The sequence below is a fragment of the Monomorium pharaonis genome, chromosome 5 (assembly GCF_013373865.1).
Source record: "Monomorium pharaonis isolate MP-MQ-018 chromosome 5, ASM1337386v2, whole genome shotgun sequence".
In the NCBI taxonomy this organism is placed as follows: Eukaryota; Metazoa; Arthropoda; class Insecta; order Hymenoptera; family Formicidae; genus Monomorium; species Monomorium pharaonis.
In genome coordinates, this window is record NC_050471.1 from 8,461,730 (window position 1) to 8,479,437 (window position 17,708).

The window sequence follows — 17,708 nt, forward strand, 5'->3', positions numbered from 1 at the left end:
CGATTTTCCACATTGTATTGCACTTAATTATTATCTTATACTACAAAATAAATGAAAAAAATTGATCTTGTGAGAATTTGAGAAAATTAAAATAATGTTTTTCAAGTTCTTAAAAAGATAAAACCACTGCTGCACCGAAAATCTTATTTATAAATATTATATGTTTAATCACTTGTACGTTGCACAGACAACATTAATATAGTAAGAATAAATAAGAATAGAATAGAAAGGAATAGAAAAACAAAGATCTTCAAGCTAATCCTCGCTTTTTCTCAACAAATAGAAACTCGATGATAGAATTAATAAATCTCGGTTTTTTTTAATTTGCTGGTTTTTCACAAAATGTACATATTCGGGATAGAAATAGTACATATGCATACATATAGAGAATGAATATCCATCTATAAAATAACTCAAGAAAATAATAAATAATAATAATAAGTAAAAAAATAAAAATGAAAAAGAAATGAAAAAATAAAATGGCATATATATAATACAAATATTGTTTTGTCACTCGTGTAAAACATGTCGCGTTTACCCTTTGGCAACGAGATAAGTAATATATACTAGGATTGGCTGAGTATATATGCCGGGACATAGTAGTATGCCAGCATACCATTGCAGCAGCTCCTCCTCTGCGCCACGCAATCGCTCTTCACCTGCGATACGCAAAGTCCCGCGGCAAATGGCAGCGGTGAAAATGCGGACGCGCAATCAACGGCCTCGACTTCTCACAGTCCTCCGCTCACGCAGGGCCACTCGACCTCGAATATTTTGGACTGCAAAACTAATCCCGCGCAGTACGTGCTTATCCAGGGATGGCAGCTCTTAGCGCTCGCCGTTTCCCTCTTCCTGCCCAAAAACAATCGGCTACTATGGTACCTGAAACTACATCTGCAAAGAAACGCCGACAGCAAGTGAGTAGGAGTCTTGATTGGAAAGCAAATCAATCATTGCAGAGAGAAACATGAAGAAAAGGCTATTCTCAAATCATTTTAGAAGGAAATAAAAAGAAAAGTCACACACACACAAAGAGAAAGAAAAACAGTTTCTAACAATAGTTCTAATTTGATTGTTTTATAAGACATAAAGTTTAAAGTAAATTCCAAAATTTCGATAAAAAATTTTAATAAATGGAATTTATTTTAATTTATTGAAACCCAATAAAATCAATTAAAAGTATCGATAAAAAGTTATAAAATTACATTTTTTCTGCAATGACAGATCCAATTTTAATTTTTAATTATTCATATTATTCGTCTTGCATTACACTGCATTATATTATACTAGAACGGAGTGTGGCAAGTATGCGGCTTATTGCGAGAGAGCCGTGGAGAGAACGTTACAAAATGGTGGTAGAGAAGTGAAGCCTTCAAGGATGGAAGTACTGTCGATATTGATGAAAAATCCGTATCATCATTCATTACCGCATGCCATACCAGTTCACTTTCTGAACGGCACCTATCAAGTCGTCAGCTTCGATGGTAGTACTACGATAGAGGAATTTCTGACTACTCTGAATCAGGAGATCGGCTGCAGGGACGTTCATCAATCTGGCTTTACGCTATTCAGCGATGATCCAATTGAGAAGGATCTGGAGCATTTCATCGATCCAGAAGCGAAGGTTCGTGAAGATTAAAATTATGTGAATTTATCTTTTCACATTAAGTTATTCATATCACTTGAGACTTATAAATAAATAAAAAATTACCAGTAAATATTTAAAACATGTTAATGGAATTAATAGAATTTATATTTCTAATAAAATTTTATAAAATTTTAAAATATTTAATAAAATAAAAATTTGTTCTCCTGCTTTAGTTTGTAAAATTTAATATGGGTTATGCTTCAGCTATGCGACATTATCTCAAAATGGGAGACAGCGTTACGAGAAAAGGGTTCGGGAAAATTCGAGAATACTAGAGTTATACAATTGACATATAAATCTCGTTGCTATTGGCGGCAAGCTGCTAAAATGGAAACGGACAAAGAAAGACTTTTGCTATGTTATCAAGTGAATCAACAAGTTGTGCAAGGAAAATTTCCGTTAAATCGTGAACTTGCTTTCGAACTGGCGTCATTAATGGCACAGGTATGATTTATATTAGTTGGATATGTATTACACACACACACACACACACACACACACACACACACACACACACACACACACAAATTATAAACATGTTTTATTATTCTAATTGTCATAAAAGATAATTGAATCAATATATTACTTTGTTTATTATTTAATCAATTTCATAGATTGATTTTGGAGAATATAATAATGATAAAGCGCGCGGCAGTGGTCCCGGAAACAATCCACATCATCTTGTACTTCAAGCTCTGGACAAATTTTATCCAATACGTTATCGAGCCAACATTACCGCCGATCAATTGAGGTAAATGATCGATGATTCCGAGAGAATAAATTTAATTAAAATTTAAATGTTATATAATACTTCGCGTTGTTTTATAACATTATTTTTACTCCGTCAGGGAACTGCAAGAAAAGTTGCAGGAAAAATGGATCGCATTAAAAGGACGTAGTGTATTGGACTGTGTTCGTATATATCTCACATGCACCAGAAAGTGGCCTTTCTTCGGAGCTACCCTGTATCAAGCAAAAGTATAATGATATAAATATTTCATGAATAAAAAATATTAGACAAGTGTAATATGCGCGCGCGCGCGCGCGCGTGTGTGTGTGTGTGTGTGTGTGTGTAGTGATTGATTGTGTGTGACACTGTACTTGTGATTGATTGTGTGTGTGTGTGTGTGTGTGTGTGAGATTTTAAAATATCTTTTTCTAGCTGAAACAAACTGATCCTGTGACAGTCTGGATAGCGGTTTCCGAGGACAGTGTAACATTACTTGAATTGCAAACGATGGCTGTCATGTGCCGGTATAATTATGCAAACATAGTGACTTTTGGCGGCTGTTTGGATGATTTCATGCTCGTGGCTTGTCCGGACGAAGGTGCGGCGGAACAAAAACTGCTTTTTGCACTCTCTAAACCCAAAGTACGTATAATTTTAATATCACGAAAAGCTGGAAATATAGAAATATATTTATTTTACGTTTGCATAACATAAAAGAATATAACAGAGAAAAGTGAATAATTTTATCGAAAGAAGATTGCTAAAATGCACAATTACTTTATTTTATTTCATCAATGTCGTAACTTTCAGATTTTGGAGATAACATTATTGATCGCCGACTATATGAACGCATTGGGCCATGCATTACCGGGTACTCCACAAATGAATACTCTAACACGCAATGGATCACATCGGTCTATCAAATCTACTCTGAGACCTGCAACTGGTTGGTGAAAAAGAAATTTCTATCTCGTTAACACTAAACGTTTTGTTACAAAGTTATAATTATATAGAATTATTTCAAAAATTGATAAGAAAAAAAATTACTCTCAACATTGATCTAGAATACCACTCAGTTATGTCTTGTTTTACAAATATTAAAGATAATTGATCTTTTAAAATTAATTTCTTAACAAATAAATAACAAATTAAAACTTGATTTGATAAAAAAAATTAATAACTCTGTAACGGTTTTTTGTCGAATTATGCAACTATATTTTGTTGGGTAACAATTAATTCAGTCTAATATTTTACAGAAACAGTGCTTTTTAATGAATTTTATTTTTGTAGGTTCAAGCTGTCTTCCAACTCAACCTGATATATTGAAATCTACACCAGATCACCAAAGACCTTAATGAAAAGGCTGGTTACATTAACTTTTTGGAATACTAATGAAAATGTATTTCTTGAACGCGGAAATCTGTTTACAACGTATATTTCTGTTGTCGTTTGTATTATATAAAAGCAGCATAACAGTGCAGTATTAGTATCGTACACTGCGATGTGCGGTGCGGTGCATCATCTCTTTTCTAGCGCAGTTAAAACACAGTCGCAGAATCCTGTTTATGTTTACGTCATATGTGTATGTAAATTAGCATCGATGCTTGTGTAAGAACGTATCTGTGTAAATAATTTAACAATAAGCACAAGAGTTAATCACATACGATCGTGCTAGTGATTTATAAAGCAGCTGAAATCGAATCGAATCGATCTGTAACACTGCCTAACTATCGTGCGCGATTACACATCGAATAGTTTCATCCCGCGGCTAAGTATTGTGCTGAGACTTTTGCTACGTATTTATACATATATTAAATTAAAAAATAATACAGAAAACGAAAAAGAACGTAAAGTATTGCGTAATAGTGATGTACTCACTGTATCGTGTATATATTATTCAAAGTTATTAAATGTTTAGGAGTATATTTGGAATGACACAGCGATACGTTCTTTCCCAATTTTATTGAGCAAAATATCTCCTGCATTAATGTTATCGTTGCGTACATATAATTCGTAACGTAATTCTAATTCTATCAAAGAGTTGTTTCCTTTTACTTAATGGATTAAAATCCATTTCATTTAAATTTACTGTATTAAAATAAATTAATTTTTTATAGATTTTTTAATTCAATTGAAATTCAAGTTTTAGATTTAATACAGACCTGAATTGCGTGAATGAAAAATTTAAATTAAATTGAAAAATGGTATATTTTATAATTTGAATTTATTCAAGATTAAATTCGATTTTGTGATATATTTGAACAAGCAAAGGAAAATTTAAATCAAAAGAGAGAAGATAATTTTATTTCAATAATTTACATATTGCAGGATACTAAATAGACCTAATAAACGTTAGTATTTTACATTTCGTTTATTGACAAGAAAAGAGACTGACTATTTATCTTTTTTCTTATTGTCCAATATGTAAGGTTACTCACGAAATCGATCGGTAAATGAAAAATCTAATACTCATATTTACTTCGATAACAGCTACTAGTCTCATATCTGATATTTATTTAAGGTATAAGTAATTACACATGGTCTTTTTCTTTTTTTTACAGATACACGACCAAATAGATGTAATTGGGAACGTAATTTACTATTTATTAATATTAACGTTACGTTCCTGCGCGTAATACGTGTGCAACATTGTGTATTAAAACATACGTAACGATTATCGCGTTGTCTATATATACATAGAAAGCGAAAGAACGAGATAATGACCGAAAGAAAGAGAAGTTTTGTACTCACGTTCGACGTGTCCTACGTAACTAGTAAACGTCTTCCTTCTAGCGGTTACAAATTATGAACTGAAAGTAGGGCTTTCGTGCAATACGTACAAGACTTCTACGGTTTTGTAATTTTTGAGATTACTATGCGTGTGAGTCCCGAATGAAATAGCGGATTTCAGTTTTTGAAGGATCTCCGCAGGATGTCTGGAAGATGTATGAAAAATCTTTCAGATATCTTTGCAATTTTCTTTCAATATCTAGAAATGTAAATGGCGCGGCGCGTATACTCGGCTTCATTTAGCACGTTGTGAATGTTTGTATGAGTAATTCGAACCTCAGACTATTGAGAGCAGTACAAAGATATGCAAGAACGACATTTTGTCCTTAATTTTTATATAATATATCGAATGCTATCGCGTGGGTGACTAGCACCTGTATATCGTGACATAGTTAAGAGAATCTTATGCGTATTATACTCACTTATTTATGTAAATATCATGAGGACAAACTTGCGTTTCTAAAAAGTTAGTAGAATCAAAATAGGCAGCTAGAAATTTACACAATCGAGCTCTATCTGGATCGCATTCTACCGAGCCTATCTCACATCTTACATTTATATTTATTATTTATTCGTATGAAAAAAAGCGAGACAAATGGAAAACATTGTGTACTATTGTGTACAGAGCAAATAAACTGCACATTAATACAATTTTACAGACATCAATAGCAGCTATTAAAACGTTTTATTTAAAAGAGAGTATACTGTTAGGAAAAAAAAAAACCATAAAAACATCATACAAAAAAATTTTGTAAAGTCACTATATAAATAAGAGTCATTCTAACTTTGTAATTTTAGGTATTAGATTTATTTTTTACGTCATTATATCATAATTTGTACGGATGATTTGTGTAGATTTGTGTTACTTTTCAGCTTTTGCCAATGCAAGAAGTTTGATGTTTCAGTCCACCTCTTCCGGTCTTACAGGATGTGTTAATGGAATCATAGATTTCTTTTTCACATCTTTTGATAGGGCTTTTCTCATATCTAAAAACAAGACAACATTTATTAGAGCTCATACACATATAAAGATTATTGTTTCTTTCTAGGAAGGAAGCTCTTTACCATATGCATCCTCATCTGGATCTCCATTGTAATATTCTAATACTGTCCTATACACGATATATCCTAATTGTTGGTACATTGCAATAGCCACTTTGTTGCTCACTCTGACAAAGAGATCCACGAAATATGCTTGTTTCCTGTTAAAAAAAAAATGCAATAATGAAAGGTATTAATAAATTAATTACAATTAATTAGTAAATTATGGCATACTTATAATTAAATTATGACTTACTTTTCCGACACATCCTCGAGATATTTCATCAACATTGCAGCAAGACCCAGCCTTCTATAATCAGGAGAAACTGTGAGAGCTGTTACATGTCCATGCCAATTTTCCCCATGGCCTTCAGCTTTACCCATGACTTTGATGGTTTCATATAATAACATTAATTTTATGTAATGAAAACACATTTTATTTGCATGAATATATTGGAACCAAATATAGACTTACTGTAACCCATAATTTCACCACTTGGAGATTCTGCTACTTGAATGTATTCCGGCCAATGTGAAAGATAATGCATATAAAATGAAAGCCCATACTAAATAGAAATAAAAAATTAAGAAAAATATAAAAATATGTATTTTGCTTTTCAAGATTATATATACTTCAATTATTTTTAAATTATTTTCATTAATTATTCATAATTTTTGACCTTTTATTTATTTACAATTTTTCCTAACAATACTTTTATTTGTATTCTTATTCATAAAGTTTTTGTTTCAAGAACAGCATTACTCTGACAGATTAGGACTAAGAGATCTTTTTTGTGATTTAAGAGATCTTTTTTTATTTTATTCAAATAATCTTTAAACAATATAGATGAAATATATAGGTTGAAAGATTATTTCAATAAATGACATATATGTATGATATAAAAATACCTTGGTTTTTGTCAACTCAATACTCCATTTTTGAAACAAAAAATTTATAAATAAAATAAAATTAGAAGTATAAACTTATTTAAAAATAATCTTTCTTTAAAATTACTTATTACTTTACCTTAAATATTTATCAAATATTTTATATCATGATTAATATTATTTGACAGGCTAGCAATAAATTATATTTGTTGATAATATATTATCAATTTTCGGTTAAATAAAATAAAGGATACTGTTTCTGTGAGTGGATCCAAATTCCTGAAAATAACAAATATAATAAATAACAATCGACAATAATACTTACTAATTTTTAGGTTAGATGAAGGAAATGTGTCCAAAAATTACTTACACATTATTGAATTTGAACAAATCGTTGCACGTGAAGGGCCTAAGTGTCGTCATTTTCGAAAGTTGTAGAGGAACTAGCTATTTTATTCACTTATCGATAAAATTTAGCCAGAACGAATCAGAATAAGAGCAGTCACGTCAAGTCGCATCCGACTACATCCGACATTAGAATCAACATCAAAATCATGAGCATCGCAATAGATAGATGACTCACGAGTCTCATGACATGACCACCTTCGGTTTGTCCTTTTAGTATATGTTCTATGGGTTCGCTCATAATTTTTTATTTTCTTCTTAGAAAATATTTCTGTTAATAAGCACCCCTGTCCCTTATTATGCAGCTGTCATTTATGCATTGGCAATTTTAAATCTTGTATTCACCGAACTTATTTTTTTGTTAACAAGATACTCATACTCCAATTGACACTTACAAAATAAAAACATACAATATAATGAATATCAATATCAATAAATCCAAGCATAGAAATTGTATTTTAAATATTCTTAGGTATTTTATGCTTTAATCCATGAAGCGTGTTTTGTGTGCAAATCCTGAAATATTTCCAAAAAATAAAGAAACAAATTATAAACTTTCCATACAGTACCAATTCTTACAGAAAATTATTTTTTAATAGTGAAAAATGCAAATCTTTGAAATGCACATTTTTTAAGACACCTTAAAAATCATTAACTATCAAAATATATTCAGATAGCAAGAATAAAAAAATGGTCTTCCAATCACAAAAATTACCAAAATTATCATATAAAAATATATGCTGATAAGAAATTTTTCTAATTAAAATTCTATAAACTAAAATTTTGGCTCAAGTACATATAAACATTTTCATTTCTTTGTCACTTTTTATATATTTCTTGATGGTATAATTTTATTTAGGAAAGGGATAGGTAACAAATATGCTCTTTGTATAGAAAAAAGTTTGTAATAACCATCTATTTTCTGGTGCCGAATAATTATAATATATAAATGAAAATGTATCTTACATGCTATTTACATCCTTACACAAGATTGGAAATTGGATGTGATTTGCAAACAGAATTTCATGAGAAAAAAACTTATTTAGAAGGAAAAAAGCTTTACTGATTAGATTTCAGAACGCTGCTACTTCTCCTTACGCTGTGACGTCAGACTGTCATGCATGCTCGTTACCACAGTTTCTACCAGTTCTGGTATCACCACGCCATTAACGTCAATAAAATTCGCGACGGATTTGGTTACGCTTGTCTCATTAAAGATTCCCATTGACGTGCTCCTAATCGACAACACCAAATTGTATTTGTCGTCATATTTCTTTAAATAAGAACTTGCCTCCCAAATCATGTCTGGATTGAAACCTGCTGGATCTCTGAAAGTGGAAGAGATTATAACATCCTACACAATTCTACAAATCCACATTTCTATTGTACATTAAATATCAAATACTACTATTTGTTATTTTTTCTCTCATAAAAAAGCTAAATCTTGGTCTACTCATATTTTTGTTACATTAGTAATTTTTTACATTAAGTATAATTTTAATTTTAAAACTTTAATAACAAAATCTGTAATTAAACTTGAATTAGCACTTGGACAAAAGTTCACTTATAATAAATGTTCCAAGATTAAACAAGCAAAAATGGCTTAAATAAAAGCATTAAATACAAATAAAAGTAAAAAATAAAAGTTTTATGAAATATAAACTATGTATACTAGACTATATAAATTCACCTTTGAATTGCAACTACAAATATGCCTTTCTCTTTGTACGTCGTATACAAAGTCAAGAGACCCATTAGAAGGAAATAAAAGGAGACGCAGGCTATTAAGACAGGCTTGGAAGCAGGGAATGGATACAAGTAATCGCACAGCAATGCTACGATGGCTATTGTAACGGCAACCCCACAAAGAAACAATCTTCCATCAAGGAGAGAAAAATTTTCTATGTAGTTATATTTCTTCGTAAGTACATCCTTGACTGCATCGTCCAAGGCATTTTTCACGGCTGAACCATCCCACTTATTGATTTTTATGACCTGCAAAATAAATGCCATTAATTTTGTTTTGAAAAAGAAAGACATTTTACATAAAAAAAAATAATTATAAAATGGTATTATAAAAATTATATAATTGTATTATAAAGTTGTACAGAAGCACGTCTAAATTTTTTAAGTAAAATATATATCTTGTTTAAAACAAAAAATATATATATATAACCAAAGCTTTGTTTCAGTTGACAAAAATTTGCGAATCGTAAAAACATAATCACTGTAAAAAGAGATAATTGCAAAGCCGAGAAGAGAACCGTTCGAATATGATGCCAGTTATTCAGAGTGCCATACGGAGCAACGAACGATCTTATTGTATCACGAAGTCAAGTATCGAGGTAAAGTGACATTTCTGTGACGGATAAGAATTGATGAATTAGTTGCGACTTAGAAACATACGGAATTGTCTGGTGCACCCATTGTGACCATAACCTCTCGAAAAAATACACGTCGCGTCTTCTCGAAATACACGTCAAATCTTCTTCTTCTTAATAGCCCAATGGATTTCCGTCCCTCCAGGGACAAAGGTTACACGACATTTTCCCGAAAAATGGAGGCGAAAAGGTTGGTACCAACGAAAACTCCTATGGGAACATCATTTTATTTTTTGTATGTTAGTAACACTGTCCATTTCTACCAACGTAGATTAACTTACTCTTTATCTCTTTCTAATTTTTGGAACTAGAATGAGATAACAATAGACCGAGATTAAAGTTATAGCGTTTTCGATTTGCTGACTCGACCTGACTTCGAGTCAATGGTTTATTCTTTTCCACTGCAAAAAAAGTGATAAACTGTGCAAGAAATGAAGATAAAAGGAACAGACCATTGACCCGGCTCGAGTCGAGTCAACAAATCGAAAACGCTATTAATCTAAGTTGGTAGAAACGGGCTTTAGTCAATAATAATCATTCTATATTTTTGTGACAACTGGGGCTCGATTCTTGAATTTATTCGCAAGAGAAACGTATTCGCAAATTCTGTTCTTACAGAAAAGTTAGAAATTTATTGGCTATCGTATGGCTATTAACCAATAAACTTACAACTTTCTGTTAGAGCGAGTATTTGCGTATACGTTTCTCTTGCGAATGACTTCAAGAATCGAGCCCCTGGGGCTCGATTCTTGAATTCATTTGCAAGAGAAGCGTATTCGCAAATTCTGTTCTTACAGAAAAGTTGAAAATTTATTGGCTATCGTATGGCTTTTAACCAATAAACTTGCAACTTTTCTGTTAGAGCGGGTATTTGCGCATACGTTTTCTTGCGAATGAATTCAAGAATCGAGCCCCTGGGGCTCGATTCTTGAATTCATTTGCAAGAGAAACGTATTCGCAAATTCTGTTCTTACAGAAAAGTTGGAAATTTATTGGCTATCGTATGACTTTTAACCAATAAACTTGCAACTTTTCTGTTAGAGCGGATATTTTCGCATACGTTTTCTTGCGAATGAATTCAAGAATCGGGGCCCTGGCCTTTACATCGCATAAAATTCCGCGAATTTTAAAAGTTATTCCCAATAATTTAAATTTGTCACACGATCCAATATATTTATTTTACAGCATTTATTTTATAGCATACATTTACACGCAAAAAATATGCAACACATACGAATATACGTATTACAGCGTACTTATATATACATACACACACACGCGCGCGCGCGCACATACATATTCGGTTTTATCTATAAATATTTGTTATATTTATAAAAAATCCTATAAAAATTCTTTTAATAAATGTACTGTTTCGCTAATGCCCCTAAGAATTTGGCTCTACGAACTTTAATCGCTTCTGTTAAAATCTCATCGTTGTTGTTCGAGTTTAATTCCAGCATACCGATGACTTTAATCTGTAAAATAAAATTTTAATAAAAAACAAAAGTGCAAAGAGAGAGATCTACGGATATTTAATACTGATTGCTAAGTTTAATAAATGTATATTATTTTAATATTTTATCTTTTCAATGTCTTAATGTAATGTGTATTTGTATTGTTTCTTTAATGTCTTAAATATTTAGTAAAATCCTTCTTAATTGGATAAACAAAACTATTACCCATCAAAATCAATCAATCAATCAATCAATCAATAATGGAAATGCTTTGCAAATACACATCAAATACAAGTGACATGGCAGTCAACATGTAAAACAATTAATCCAAAAGAAAATTTTTGTTAAGTAATTAGAGTAGATTTTTAATTAGAATAGGTATAGTTTTATGAGTATTTATATAGGTATAGTTTTTGATGAGTTAAATCCAAATTCGTAAATAAAAATATTTTATCGTGTCTAGTTTTTGAGAAAAATAACATTGCTCTAGTTTACACCGAGCACTTGGTACGCGTATCAAGTAGTGAATTTAAGCTGATCAGCCAATAATTAAACACATTCACTAGTTATTTACTATTTGATACGCGTACCAAGTGCTCGGTGTAAACTAGGTCATTAAAGCTGTCAAAAAACTCATTTTAATCTCTTTTTTTTCCCTAAAAAAATCTGATGTAATAGAATTTTTATTTACAGATTTAAATTCAACATATCAAAAGACAAAAACAATAAGCAATCACTTATTTTAAGATCGGTATTCATAGTCGAATCTTATTTTAAGATCGTCTCAAGTAATGTCTTAAGATGCTAATACTCTGTGATTAGTTGATGGCATCTTAAGACTGTAACTTAAGATAATCTTAAATATAAGAATCGACTATGAATACCGGCCTAAGTCTTTTGACAAAAATTTTTTTCAACCAGTGTTATTTGACTTTTCGTATATGTTACTGTTATTAAATTATTTAAACAGTTAATTGATTCGATTCAGTTATTTACCGCAAGTTGTTTTCTGTGATGTTCTCCACGTTTTGTATGCAAGTGTATAAGATACTCGAGTATCGTTGTGTCCCAAATACAATAATAATATGCATCCATAGCATCAGCCGGAGCACAACTCTTTTGATCACTAGCTGCCATTTTGAACGCCAGAGAATAATCTACTTCCTCCAAAAATTGGCACAATACAGTCGCCTGAGTGTAGCACTGTAAGTGAGCGCAACACTTGATCATCCTTCTAATAACAAGATCATCTATTTGGTCACGTGGTATTGGTTCTCTAAACAAATCAGTGACTATCATGATTGCCATCAAATAATATTTCATTGCACTTTCGTAGTATATTAGAACTAGAAGAAAAGACAAACCAAATGGTATTATTATTTGTATAATATGATATGATTTACGTAAGTATAATAGAAATATAATACAAAATAAGTATAATACAAATCTAAATATGTATAATATTTGATATGGCCATTGCATCAGTCGCTGAATGATTATGAATAAATGACTTGTTAAAAAAATATATATTTAATAAAAATATGTTAAAATAATAAATTGTAATTGATATTTTTTAGATTTAATTTTCATACGGATTTGATTAAAACATTATTTTTACTTAAGAATTAAATTGTATTTTATTTATACATTGACTTCAATATTGATTTATTTATCCATTGACTGATACAGTGTCTTTACATATATTTGATAAGACAAAACATACCAAAATTAAGATCGCCCATTAGCCTCAACCAAGGCACATTAGTAGGATAATATTTTAGAGCTTGTGACAATAATTGAAATAACAGTTCTCCAATATGTCTGATGTTATATGAATTTGCACTGTAAATATTAATTTTCACTGGTATCATTGAGACGTTAAATACGTTTGAAATAGATTAATCATGTTAAATAATGAAATTTGAAACTATTGGTGTAACATAAGAAATATATGTCACATATCATGTTTTATTTTAAAGGAACTACAGTAAATATGATGGTATTACAATATACAGGGTGAATTTTAATGGCTGTCCTAACTTTTTCCCATGAGAAATGGGATTACCGACTGCAATCTTAGTACACACATGTACGGCATTTGCACATACATATGTCGTACATGTGTGTACTAAGATTGCAGTCGATAATCCTATCTCTCATGGTAAAAAGTTGGGACAGCCATTAAAATTCACCCTGTATACAATATATACAATATATGAAATACATACTTTGGTACTCCAGCAGGCCAAAGAGATAGATACTGCGTATGCAATTCCAGACTAGATTCATCGCGTAAGACATTGCGCAAACGAGCCAGTAACGATATCATCACAGTGAGAACCATTGGTTCTCGTAATCGAGTAAGCGTAAGGACAATGCTAGTAGCAACATCTCTTGATGTACTAGAGTTTCCGCTGTTACTGCTACTACTGCGTTTTTGCGACTGATCCCTAGTGGGACCAAATGCCGCTAAAACTAAAACAATACATGATTTTACTTAACAGAACTTACTTGATCAATTTCTTATTTTTCAGTATAAAACAATTAAATTAAAAGATTAAAAAAAAACTATTAGCAAAATCCATTCAAAGAAAAACTATTCTCCTTGTCTGAGTATATTATCGATTTAATAGTTTTATAAAGCTTGAGATAAGTTTTATCTATAAATATGGTTTTAATAAAAATACATACTCATATCCCATGCGTCCCGCGAAAACTTGCGAGTTCCTTTGTACTTGACAACTTCTTGGCAAACACTGCTGATAGCAGCTGCAAATTCAGTGTAACTCCAACGTTTCTCTAAACTAGTAAGATAATCCCATTCAGCCATATTTAAAAGAAAGACTGTACAATATTCTATTACTTCTTGTCGCGGAATTAGCTGATCAGATGCTTGTAACGCACCAAGACATTGTTTACTCCGTACAATCATACTTTGTATATCACCTAAAAAACAGTATTGTACTTGTAGCATATCAAAGTGTTACAAACATGTTTCTTTCATAGGCATTTTTTTAAACTCCACACATTTTCCTGAGTACCAATAAAATTCTATTAAAATTTAAAATTTTAAAGAGATTTTTAAAAATAAAAAAATAAAAAATTCCAAGTTTTCTCAATTTTTTTCCGTTAGCATATATCCTATTTGTCATACGTACAAACGGTCGTCACCGGCCAAGTATGGAAACACTTCCATATCTCGACAAGTAGGCATTCCCAGCTCACTAATTTACACAACTTAAAAATCAATGAGCCTCCGCTCTTTACATGTTCCTGTAGCTCTTTATCTAATATCATGAGAAGTTCAATGGCACCATCAAAATTTTTTGAAGTCACCAATTCTCGACTTTTCGCGAGTAAAACATACGAATAATCTTGGATAAAGCCCCTGGGAAGTGACATTACTACACTCTGCAATGGAATGGGTAACTCCCAGCAACCATTTACATGATACAATGGTTTCATTCGATGTTTCCCGTCCAGCTGAATCAATGTTTCACGGATTATATGAGAATCATATGACTCTATCAACTTTTGTTCCAGTTCAAACAGTTCGATTCTCGCGTTTTCTATAAATTTTAATTTTAAAAAATTTGTATAAGACGATAAAATAAAATCTTAATATCTTTAATGTTTTTTTTCCTTTGTCTCATAACTACTTATACTTACGTATATATGGTACAGAAGGAATACCCCAGTCATTATGTAGCAACAACTCTGGTATTTCTATCTTATCAGCAATAATTGCTTGTTGAAAGACAATGATGTCTGTCTCGTCAAATAATGACACATAGGAAGGATTGTTACATATCCTTGAAGCAAGCCCATCTATAGTAGCAGTATTTACAAGATAAAGAAGGTAACGTGAAATTCGTTTTTTATCTACAGCTGTTGCTTTTTCCAGGACATTATCTAAAGCCTAGCACATAATAAAATATGGTTAATTTGTTATTTAATAACAGTTTAGAAAAACAATTTTAAAAAATTATATAAATAAACACAAGGAGATAAATTTTACAGAGAAAAAAACAAAGTAATAAAAAAAACTAGAAATTTTTATTTTCATTTAATAGTTAAACAGAAGTTAAAAAAAATTTTTGTTAATGAAAGAACTTAATTGAGAAATACTAAAAAATATAAATACAAGTTTTTTACCCCAAAAAAGACATCCAGACCCTTTGTACCAGCTGTTTTAATTTCAGCCACATAATCACCCAGAATTACTTTGTCATCAAGAATCTTTCTAACTAGATTCAAGCACTCTATCTGCAGCAGAAGATCTCGGGCGACCACGATTTTCCTATTAACTAATCCACCTTTTACATCCAACTCCAAATTATCTCTATAAACCTGTGGTATCTCCCTGAAAACATTATCTGCTTGCAAAATCTGCAATATATCCTGCAGATTTTGCATGTGTGTGAATATACATTACTCAAAACATATATGCATAAATGCATAAAAATGCATAAAAGTATACCTACAGTGTATTGATCCCTGATAGAGGCGTGTAAACGTTGTGTAAGACTAAGCGTGACTTCTTCTAATGGCACCTCACATGCCAAACAACAGCCATCTAAGAATTCCTTTTGCACTTTACAATATGATAGCTCTTCTGTTGGATTAAAATTACTGTATAACTCCTTTGCTTGCTCAATATGGCGTTTGGCCTCTTGATACTCCTGCCTTAATAAATGAAACATCGCGAGGTCATAATGTATCTAAAAGAATAAAACCAATATTCCAAATTATTCTCTTTAAAATTCCCTCAAGGACATTTATGTAATATTTAGCTTATGAATTTTATACCTGGCATTTAAACTCATCTATATTCACTAAGCACATATTTTCCCAATTTTGCTTAATCTCTGTACTGTCCTCAGTCAGCATTTGAAAAGTATCAAAAGACAGAACCTTTGGCTTTATATCGAGCATTTGTAAAATATTGTTTAGAGCACTTACACTGTTTGGCACTATTTGTTCAAACTTTTTAAAAATCTCCTCTAATACATTAGGAGGTAAAAACGTTGATTCCTGAGTGCTTGGGCTATAATAAAATTATTTCAAAAATTAAGAAAAACAATTCAATTCATAGATTCAAAAATCAAGATTACTTTAATCATAGCTCATAGTGTAAAATTATTATTTCAAGTATTACTATTGTAATACTTGATATCTAATTTGTATTGTAGTAATATAAAATTACACACTTACATGTGAAGCAGCTGTTGTTTTGGTTGTTTATTGCCAAGAGCCTTACAAATAATTGCTCTTATGCACCATCTATGATATAAAACCAACGCAAACAGGAGTTGATCAGAAGCAGTTTCCATAAAGAATTCTGGCATTGCACCAGGAATCTCTACCATAACATCCCCAGTGATATAAAATAAATCTTGCAATAACGTAAACTGTATCGGCAGAGGTAGTTTCTTTTCTAATATGTCCAAATCCCATTTAAGGTAAGCTGCTACTTTCAGAGATAGTATCTTTAATGCTAAATTTCTATGAGACCACTTGCTTGCACCATTGGACTTTACATCATTCACCTCTACATCAGTTGCTTTAGGCTCAGTCTCTTTTTGATCGGAATTAATTGTCGTGAATTTTATTATTAGGTCTGTAGGTGATGGGTCTAAAAAATCAGGATGTATGTATAAAAACATGTTACTTAATGTAAAATTAATATATCATTTATTCAAAATTTAATAAATCAATTCTAAATATTTTATTGAATGTATAAAAGATACAATTTATTGTTTGATATTAGACATTAAAAATATATGTCTAAATATTTATATAACCTAGGGTTGGTTGTTCCAACTTCTTCGTAATCTTACCTATCAGGTAAATATATTTTGTCTTTATTTATTTAAGAAAGAAATGAAGATAGACACATGCTTATCTGGTAGATAAGTTTACCGAAAAGTTGGAATAACCAGCCCTTAATATTTGAAAAATATTTGAATAGTTAGAAATTTATATTTCTAATGTTACTTTCAAATGTTTTGAAAATATTTTTTAAATATATTAATTAACGTCAATGTGTTACAATTGTTTACCTGGGAAAGGTTTTGACAAATGCTTCTGCAGCAACGAGGGATTCAGTAAAAATTCAAACCACAATATCGTGTCCGGTGAGATCGGCACAGTGCCTGGTCTAAGCAGATCCACATCCATCATATTACATCGATATTATCAACAATATATCCACAAATAATTAATTTTTTGATTATGTTTTAAATACTCTCGTGAGATACCGTGCAAACATAACATCAAAAGCGTGGATCACGAAAAATGAACAAAGATTGTACACTCCATCTTCCTTATGTAGTTTTTCTTATGCGGGATTCACAATAAGAATTGATTAT

General features: G+C 31.1%; 4 protein-coding genes across 12 annotated transcripts in view; 1 reads left to right on the forward strand and 3 right to left on the reverse strand.

Annotated features, from left to right (window-relative positions):
• Positions 1–5,819, forward strand: part of LOC105833549 (uncharacterized protein CG43867) — a 66,223-nt gene extending 60,404 nt beyond the window's left edge. For 4 of the 8 annotated variants that reach the window (XM_036287549.1, XM_036287550.1, XM_036287547.1 and 1 more), the window contains 8 exons: positions 625–917; positions 1,291–1,624; positions 1,853–2,092; positions 2,263–2,399; positions 2,497–2,626; positions 2,811–3,020; positions 3,189–3,324; positions 3,669–5,819. In XM_036287549.1, coding sequence (XP_036143442.1) covers positions 625–917; positions 1,291–1,624; positions 1,853–2,092; positions 2,263–2,399; positions 2,497–2,626; positions 2,811–3,020; positions 3,189–3,324; positions 3,669–3,733 — 1,545 coding nt within the window. In that variant the 3' untranslated portion in view covers positions 3,734–5,819. The remainder of the gene's footprint in view (positions 1–624; positions 918–1,290; positions 1,625–1,852; positions 2,093–2,262; positions 2,400–2,496; positions 2,627–2,810; positions 3,021–3,188; positions 3,325–3,668) is intronic. The other 4 variants (XM_036287552.1, XM_036287553.1, XM_036287548.1 and 1 more) reach the window with 3 other exon arrangements.
• Positions 5,820–5,953: 134 nt separating this feature from the next.
• LOC105833551 (N-alpha-acetyltransferase 20) lies at positions 5,954–8,080 on the reverse strand. Of its 2 annotated transcripts, XM_012675374.3 has the most exons (6): positions 7,468–8,080; positions 7,352–7,376; positions 6,685–6,775; positions 6,466–6,595; positions 6,234–6,370; positions 5,954–6,155 (listed from the first exon to the last, which is right to left on the reverse strand). In XM_012675374.3, the coding sequence occupies exons 1-6, from the start codon at positions 7,518–7,520 to the stop codon at positions 6,070–6,072; spliced, it is 522 nt and encodes a 173-aa protein (XP_012530828.1). In that variant the 5' UTR covers positions 7,521–8,080; the 3' UTR covers positions 5,954–6,069. The 2 variants fall into 2 exon arrangements, with proteins under 2 accessions (XP_012530828.1, XP_012530829.1); XM_012675375.3 differs by lacking the exons at positions 7,352–7,376; positions 7,468–8,080 and adding an exon at positions 7,237–7,255.
• Positions 8,081–8,391: 311 nt separating this feature from the next.
• LOC105833548 (probable signal peptidase complex subunit 2) lies at positions 8,392–10,062 on the reverse strand. Its single transcript, XM_012675368.3, has 3 exons — positions 9,909–10,062; positions 9,193–9,497; positions 8,392–8,830 (listed from the first exon to the last, which is right to left on the reverse strand). Exons 1-3 carry the CDS (start codon positions 9,936–9,938, stop codon positions 8,587–8,589), a joined length of 579 nt encoding a protein of 192 aa, XP_012530822.1. The 5' UTR covers positions 9,939–10,062; the 3' UTR covers positions 8,392–8,586.
• Positions 10,063–11,042: 980 nt separating this feature from the next.
• On the reverse strand, positions 11,043–17,654 carry LOC105832924 (integrator complex subunit 8). Its single transcript, XM_012674261.3, has 12 exons — positions 17,400–17,654; positions 16,552–16,972; positions 16,147–16,384; positions 15,822–16,058; positions 15,493–15,738; positions 15,007–15,256; positions 14,496–14,906; positions 14,029–14,283; positions 13,566–13,812; positions 13,061–13,179; positions 12,334–12,683; positions 11,043–11,358 (listed from the first exon to the last, which is right to left on the reverse strand). The coding sequence occupies exons 1-12, from the start codon at positions 17,518–17,520 to the stop codon at positions 11,239–11,241; spliced, it is 3,015 nt and encodes a 1,004-aa protein (XP_012529715.1). The 5' UTR covers positions 17,521–17,654; the 3' UTR covers positions 11,043–11,238.
• Between the last annotated feature and the right edge of the window lie 54 nt (positions 17,655–17,708).